The sequence below is a fragment of the Akebia trifoliata genome, chromosome 1 (genome assembly GCF_017979445.1).
Source record: "Akebia trifoliata isolate Shusen 1 chromosome 1, ASM1797944v1, whole genome shotgun sequence".
Lineage (NCBI taxonomy): Eukaryota > Viridiplantae > Streptophyta > Magnoliopsida > Ranunculales > Lardizabalaceae > Akebia > Akebia trifoliata.
Genome location: NC_141375.1, coordinates 30,781,393 through 30,789,879, shown reverse-complemented (window position 1 = coordinate 30,789,879; position 8,487 = coordinate 30,781,393). Strand labels below are relative to the sequence as shown.

Genomic DNA, 8,487 nt, shown 5'->3' with positions numbered 1-8,487 from the left:
TAAGAAAAACAGTTCACAAAGAAAATAATTGAATTAGAAAAAAAAAAAGAGAGGAGGCGATACAAAGGAATACTAAAATAAAATTACTAATTATATAAAACATTAAAATGCACATAAGGATTAACCCAATCAGAAAGAGCAAAATAGTTAAAATCAAACAATTTAGTCAAAGAGACAAAGATTCACTAAAAATGACCAAAATTGCTGCATTCCTTTAATAATAGGTGTCCAGACGGAAGGGAATAGACGAGGCAAGATGGGGGTGAGGTCATTACAGCTGGTGAGTACAACAACAAATAACAGTCTTCAACAGTTCCGAACCAATGACACACCCACAAACTATAATGACCTACACCCTCATCTAATTTCATCGTTTCTTCCCAACATATCCAACTTTTTTTGAAAATGTATGTCTCATGGCCATTCCCAGGAAGTAATGGCAGCAACGCTGCTCCTCAAGGCGATGGAATATGAGACCCCCCTTGCAGCGGTGATCCTTCCAAGAGGAAGAGCCAGCAACACCAAAGAGCTTTATTTGCGACGTTTACTGAGAAATTTACGAACATAGGTTGTTCGCTCCGTTCAGATGGGAGATTTTCTGCTAGAAAATCTTCCCCGTCAAGAAAAACAATTGAATTAAAGAACCAAGACAACCTGATTCTGAAAGAAAATTTAGGAAGCGATCTAGCGAGTCAAAAAAAATTATAGATCTACTACTAGTTGTATTGAAGTCGAGAAAAATTTATAGATTATTCCATTTAAAGGATTAACAAATCAAGAAAAATACGAAACTTGATAACTTGGAGAATTTACCTACTTCATCCGACAGACTCCAAATCACCAGAAAACAAGTAAAATGAAAGGAGATACAGCGATCCATTGATGGACTGCTTCTCTTTCGACTCAAGAACCTGAAAGCGATCTTGAACGATTTCAGGATCTAATCGAAGAGGTCTTTAAAAACCTCCCATTGAAGGATGAACAAGCGATCCATTAACGAACTGCTTCTCTTTCGACTCAAGATCCTGAAAGCGATTATGAAAGATTTCAGGATCTAATCGAAGAGGTCTTTCAGATCCTCCCATTGAAGGATGAACAACGCAAGAAAGGAGATTTCGATTCGACAATCTCGAAAGTTCACCTTCGCATGGTTGGAATCCAGATCTGCATAAACCGAGAAAAAAAAAAGCTGTAGAAAATTACAGATCTGAAGACTAAAATCCCGAACTGTAACCCTAAAAGACGAAGAGAAACTGTAAACCCTAGAGAAGGGAAGAAGAAGAAGAAACTCTAAACCCTAGACATTGCGAGCCGCGTATGACTAAGCGTGGGGACTGAGAGTTATTTATAGAACGAGGTCTTTCATCGCTACCGTTGGAAAGATATCCGACGGTTGGAGTCATTTAGCGTTATAAACTATTGCCGCTGTCAATGGGTAATTAGGGTTTCACTGAATGAGCTAGGGAGGCCCATTTAGCCTTCTCTGGGCCACAAATAATTAGTGTTATTGGGTCCAATCGCATTGTTTATATAAACTTGGATTCATACTGGGCTTAGTCCACGATGCCAACCATGGTGGTTAATAACTTATGAAATACTTAAAATGCCAGTAATACCCCTCAACTTTAATTACAATTCTAATAGTTGTCCTTCTCCAAAAACCAACTTTACTGGAGAAAGGGGTTTCTCAAACCCTAAAATACGAGAGAGAGAGAGCTGCTGCTCATCGCCCATTTTTTTATCGTCCGACACCAACCAACACGATCGATCAACAGGTATGTCTCTTGTGTTTGTGATAATGTAGTTTGAGATATTATGGCTAATGATGTAAAATATCTGTTAGTTTTTTTCTTGAATCCTTGTATTAAAACAAATATAAGATCAAACAAATGTCTCACAAGATGGGTGAGGGAGGGGAGTTCTTACTTGAGGTCCTCAGTTAACTTGAACAAACGGTCCAAAACTATATAACAAAATTGATTTTTTTTTTATATGTAAGTTCACATTTTGTAGTCTATATCAATTATCTAAGCTATGTTGAATATTGAGTCATATTTTTTTTTCCACTTATCTGTATAATAAAAAATAGTTCGAGAATAAAACAATCATCAAGTAGCATCATTTCTACAAATTGATTATTGGTGAATATACTTGATTCCATGTAGTAATCTTGAATCAGTACCTCCATCTCTCTTGTGATTCTAATCAACTTCTTCAAATTTTGTTCGATCTTCGAACAATAAAGCATTCAAATACCATTTTTTCACTCTTTAATAGCTTTTAACCTTTTCTTGCCATGATGGAAAGGTCAATTACTTATAAATCATGCACACACACTAGCTTTTCCTCCATCGTAAATATCATAGAAACACTGAAGATATAAGGCTACAGTGAAGACATTGGTTGGAGGTTTTCTTTTGATAGATTCTACTTACACTTAACTAGTGCCTTTACTATTATCCCGTATCATTAGAGTTTCAATTAGTCTTATAAAGGAAAATAAGACTTGTGTGCGCCTAACATATAAGTAATTGACATCTTTTGTTGTGGCAACAAAAGACTATAAGCCACAAAGAGTGAAAAAATGGTATTTTCTTGTTTTCTTTATTTGAAGATCCTCAAGTTTGGAGGAATTGCTCAAAATCCTTAGAGGAACGAAGAAACTAGCTCGTCAGTACTATACGAAATCAGTCATACTCACTAGTTATGGATTTATAGAAATGATGTTATTTGATGATTGTGTTCTCCCCGAGCTTTTCTAAAATTATATTGACGAGTGGAGAAACAAATATGATCCCATTATTTAATATAACTTAGACGATCGGTAGATTACAATACGACGGCGTTATTGTTTGAAAACTTACTTTTTTTTAATACTATTTTAAACTTTTTGTTCAAACTAACTAGGGATTCCAAGTAAAGAAGTTGCTCTCTCAATCAGATACATTTCTTTGTTTTAAATTACCTACAGTTATATGCAATATCTCTTTTTCCTCATCTCAACAATAGGAGACAGAGACTCACTACATTGGGAGTTCACATTTATTAAGATAGAGCTTTTGGAGTGTGGAGTGAATTTTAAGAAGGATAAAAATGATTCTAGAAAGGTATGACTAGATCAATGGCCATCTACATTAGGTATTAAATTCTTACTAGATTCTTCATGATGACTTAACATGGCCAGAGGGTTCTTAGATCATAAATTCTCTAATTTTTTTGGTTTTTTGGTTAGTAGTGAAAGATTATGGATGGAATTGTTTGAAATTTCAGTAGCACTAATTTCTCTATAATGTTTGAATGTTCTATTTCTGATTCATCATCGCGTATAAATATGATTTAATATACTAAAACACAAGCCTCAGTGATATTGTGCATTAAGCTAGTGAAAGTTTACATTAAGCCTCGGTGATACTATGACTTGGTTGTCATTCAAGGTAAATGGATGTAAATCCTCTATTGAGCTTCCTTGGTGGCCTTGGATAGGAGAAAGTTTACAACAGTTGTCGTGGAAATAGAGAGGGGTTTGTGTTGGATGCAGAAAAGGGTATTTTGGGAAATTTTCCATCCCAAGAGAGTGTATTTCCGATCAAATTTGATTTCCTTTTTCACCTCTGAAAGAACTATTACCCTAGAAGGGGATGGAGATGATCCACTGTACACGGACGTACCAAAGCCTCGCAGGAGGAAATCAGAGAGGAAACCCTATCCGACCCCCATGAAAGTTTTGATTCGAAGAGCAAAAGAGGAGAGAAAAACTAGAAAGGCTGAGCCTTGCAGGATCCTTGAAGAAGCCCCCGAGAATGGTTTACTTATTCCAGAACTAGTCGAGGTGGCTCACCAAGTCTATCAAGCCAGGGAATCCCTCCTCTGCAGCCTCTCAAAGCTTGTAGATGTCATTGTTCCTGTCAAACGATGCAGGTATACATGATCAATGGTCCATGTTTCTTCTACTATTACTCTTCCATTTTCAATGTTTTGTACTATAACATTAGTTTTTTGTATTTTTTTTTTTTTTCCAATAGTGTTTTTTTAAATATATATACAACCAAATATTCAACTTGAACAAACAATTCATTTGTCTATGAGCTTTTATAATCCACCTTATATAATCGTATTGGATGCTAACAATATAATAAGTTTCATTTGTTTTCAGACTTGACGGCCACTAAATTGACCTCTGTCTCCTTGAGCATTTGTTCGTAGGTTCTGCTCTGAAGTCCACATTGGGCATGTCGGCCACGAAATTCGGACTTGCAATGGCCCTAAAAGTGGTTTACGGAGTGCCACTCACGTATGGAGAAGAGGAGGGATTGAAGATGTCATCTATTTCCCCGAGTGTTTCCACCTCCACGACCGAGTTGGAAAACCGAGGGTAGGACACGATGAACGCTCTAGAGTTGAGAGACTTCCAGCAATCGTAGAGCTCTGTATACAAGCTGGTCTAGACCTCGAACAATATCCTACTAGGAGAAGAAGGAAGCCCGTTTACTGGATCGAAGGAAGGATAGAAGATTTCGAGTCAGAGACAGAAGAACAAGCCGACATTGATAGAGATCCTCAATCAGAGAATCTCCCTTTAGTATTCCAATCAAATGAGGAGGAAGTCAAGTGCTTAACTGAATTAAGTATTAAAACGTTGGAGTCTTGGTTTGAGATGAGATCGGGAACTAAGAAGATTATGGAGAAGTATAGTGTCCAGACATGCGGTTACTGTCCTGAAGTTCAAGTAGGGCCCAAGGGACATAAGGTGAGGATGTGTAGAGCTTCAAAGCACCAGTCTCGTAATGGTTTGCATGCATGGCAGGAAGCAACGATCGATGATTTCATTGGGCCGAACTATGTGTGGCATGTCAAGGACTTGCATGGACCCGCTTTAGTCAATGATCTTAAGAGGTATTATGGAAAGGCACCTGCTGTGGTGGAGCTCTGTGTGCAGGTCGGTGCACCTGTTCCAGATGAATATAAGAGTATGATGAGATTAGATGTGATTTCTCCTGGTCGCGATGAAGTTGATCTTGTTGCTTGATTTCAGTCTTTCTCCAGACAGACGCTTCAAATTTGAAAATGTAAGAATTTTATGATCTTGTACAATGCTTTTGATATCCTTGAGTAATGGGTTGTGGTATCTTGGTCGTGCTTGTTTCCCCCTGTATTATGCTTATCCGACTCTATGATTGCACAACCTAATTTGTCGAAAATTTGTTTGTCTTGCAATGAATGAATAGCAATTGAGAAATGATGGGTCATAATATGTGTTTTCTTTCCTGCAAATCTCTCTCCTCACACATGCACACCCACGCACGCACGACAACCAACCAACCAAATCGTTCACTATCTCAACAACAGCCCCTACTAATTCTTTTCACAGAAACATGACCCAACATTTAAAGCTCCATCTCTATGAAAGCATCCAATCAGTTTTGACAGGGAAAAACCCACAAAAGACATAGTTGTGTTCTTTCTTTAATTTCATGGCTTCTCCAATGCCCATATTGCTTAACTCATCATGGATCGCCGTACGGACCTCAATATTGGTTTCTTAGGTTCAACTCTTTTGAATTAATTCTCTCTAATTCATTCATTTGCTGTAGAAGATTGAGCAATCACTTAAAGCCATGCTTTGATTTCCTCATGACATCAAATGTAGGATTTCAAACTACACAGCCAAAACATCTTTGTAAATTCCTGAGTTCCATCATGTGTTTTGTCTGCTATGCCAATTGAAAACCTTTTATGAACTTTTTAGTTCTTTTCCTTTGCGATCGTCCTTTGAAACTTTGGTATTTTGTTCTGCCCATTCTAATAGAATATCAACGCCTTTATATTTCTTTTTGGCTTTACTACAACTTTTTTTTTTCCATATGCACTTTATTCCGTATATGCTTACTTAAATGGGTGATTTGTTTTTTGGAACATTGTGTGGCAAACAACCTAGAGACTCAACTAAAAAGGGTTCTCTCTACTAGTAAGAGAACTCTTTTCGCGTTCGCAGATTCCTTTTTTGGTGTGACTAAACAGGCACACAAAGGCTTGAAAAAAGCAAAAAAGCTACAGCCACCCCTTAAGTTTTGCGGTTGCAACCTGTCTGACCCATGCTCTTTCTAGCTTTACATTTTTATCCCTTTTATTTTTTCAATAATATAATGAATTTGAATTCTTCACATTTGGATAACTAAGAAATAAAGTCATGAGTTGATATTAGTTGATAGGGGTAAAAGCAGTGTAATCAAGGCGAGGCGCAACAACAACGCCTTAGCATTGGTAAGGCAAGGCAGTGTTTTCAAGGTGAAGGGAGGCGCGCACCTGAGCTGCGCCTCAGGTAAGGTGCATGAGATGTACGTCTCTGATCCTTTTTTTTTGTAAATCTCTTTTAGTTGGTTGATGTAACATATTAAGCTACATCATGTTTAAACCATATATATATATATATATATATATATATATATATATATGGGTCCCTTTCAGCAACAAACATTTTGACAAACATTTTGGCAAAACATTTTTCAAAACATGGGTTATAGGTTTTGGAATGGGCTGATTTTTGGTGAGGATGATCTCTACGGTGAGGAGATCATCCTCATCAAAAATCAGCTCATTCCAAAACTTCTAGCCCCATGTTTACAAGTTGAAAAATTGTGGACCGTCCATTTTTTGTAAACCATTTTTTATGGGTTAGAAGTTTTGGAATGAGCTGATTTTTGGTGATAATGATCTCCTCCCCGTAGAGATCATCCTCACAAAAAATCAGCCCATTCCAAAACCTGTAACCCATGTTTTGAAAAATGTTTTGCCAAAATGTTTGTCAAAATGTTTGTTGCTGAACATTTCCCTATATATATATATATATATATATATATTCCGTGTTTTTTTAATACAAATTTTACAATTTACTGTATATTGATGAGGGTTACCGACAACGATGATGAGTAATGATGAGTAATGCTTTGAGGCTTGCTCATAGTTGATATCTTTGAATTTTGAAACTTATCTTTTGTTTATCATACTCTTGGTGTAAGGATATTGAATGGAATTTTGTGATTATGTCTTAAGCTTTTAAGTTTTAAATTTCAATTTAATTTATGGTTCATAGTTTCTTATTTTTATGATATTTAATTCATAATTGATTTTATTGTTAGTTTTTTTACTTGTTTATTGTGGTTTGCATCTTATTTATAGGTATTTATAGGGATTGAAATAGTAAATACTTGTATGTAAAATAAATATTGTAATTGTAGAATATTTATAAATTTTATAAAGTAGCCTAACCTACTTTCACTATTTAATTTTTTATTTCTATGATCTTTTTTAATTTTATTGCGACTTACTTCACTCTCTAGCGTGCACCTTTTGCCCTTAACTACACTGGGTAAAGGTATAGAGATGTCAATGGATCGGTACGTGATTTATCTGAAAATACTTGAACAAGCCTATATCGAATCTTAACTTATGAGAATCCACCTCAAATTTTCTCATGAGCAGGAAATATTGACTCAAAATACGTTATAAACAATCAATTAGAACAAACATTCAAGTTGAAGGACTTAAAATAGCCACAGAAATATCTTATTATGAAGTCACTCTGAATAACGAGAAGGGTAATTATAAAAGCACCCCACAAATTAATAAGAGCAACCCACGCTATAGCCAAATTGTTGTCTTCTATGGATTAAAAGTTTCTGAATGAGCTGATTTTTGGTGAGGAGGATCTCTATAATAAGGAAATCATTCTCACCAAAAATCAGCTCATTCTAATCCCTTCAAATTCAGTTTACAAAAAAAATGGACGATTTACGATTTTTGAACTTGTTTTGATGGGATTAGAAGTTTCGGAATTGGCTGATTTTTTGTGAGAATGATCTCCTTCATAAACTTTTAACTCATAGAAGATAAAACAATTCGGTTATGGTGTGGGTTGCCCTTATTAATATGTGGGGTGCTTTTATAATTACCCTAACAAGAAACTTTGGCTTTGGAGATAATGGAATGGGAGATTAGTTCTGATTAGCCAACCGGTCCCAAATCTTTGAGATGAGACTTTGTTATTTTTGTTATTGTTGCTATTAAATCGATTATCAACAAAAATAAAATAAAATTCTCAACAGTTGCAAACTTCTCATTGTATACAACTTTGATTAATCTTGCTTTGACTTGGTTGGCTCATGTTTTACTTTTACAATTATGACTTCCCATTATAATTCTTTGTACACCAATTCGATAAAAACATTAAATCAATGTTTAGAGTCAAAGGAACACATGATGTTTCATAGTGATTCCACATTTGATCTCAAATTACATGAATTTAAGTCATTCGATTAAGATTTTGTGACCTCAATCTGCCAGTATCCTTGTGAGCCCATTGAATATTGTACATGTTTTCACATGTCTTGCAAGCTTAAGCTTAAGAAGAACAATTTTGAGCTTTTAACTTGCTTCTTCATGTGTTTGTAGTTCTGCACAAAAATCTAAATTTATTGTAGAATAAAATTT

The 8,487-nt window shown here is 35.7% G+C and overlaps 1 protein-coding gene across 4 annotated transcripts; it reads left to right on the top strand.

Moving 5' to 3' along the window:
- The first annotated feature begins 1,634 nt into the window (after positions 1–1,634).
- Positions 1,635–5,113, top strand: APO3 (APO RNA-binding protein (DUF794)). Of its 4 annotated transcripts, XM_086451153.1 has the most exons (4): positions 1,699–1,775; positions 2,972–3,107; positions 3,484–3,918; positions 4,204–5,113. In XM_086451153.1, the coding sequence occupies exons 2-4, from the start codon at positions 3,094–3,096 to the stop codon at positions 5,024–5,026; spliced, it is 1,272 nt and encodes a 423-aa protein (XP_086307279.1). In that variant the 5' UTR covers positions 1,699–1,775; positions 2,972–3,093; the 3' UTR covers positions 5,027–5,113. The 4 variants fall into 4 exon arrangements, with proteins under 4 accessions (XP_086307285.1, XP_086307302.1, XP_086307279.1 ...); XM_086451159.1 differs by lacking the exon at positions 2,972–3,107 and having other exon boundaries at positions 1,635–1,775; positions 3,435–3,918; XM_086451176.1 differs by lacking the exon at positions 2,972–3,107 and having other exon boundaries at positions 1,661–1,775.
- Positions 5,114–8,487: the final 3,374 nt, after the last annotated feature.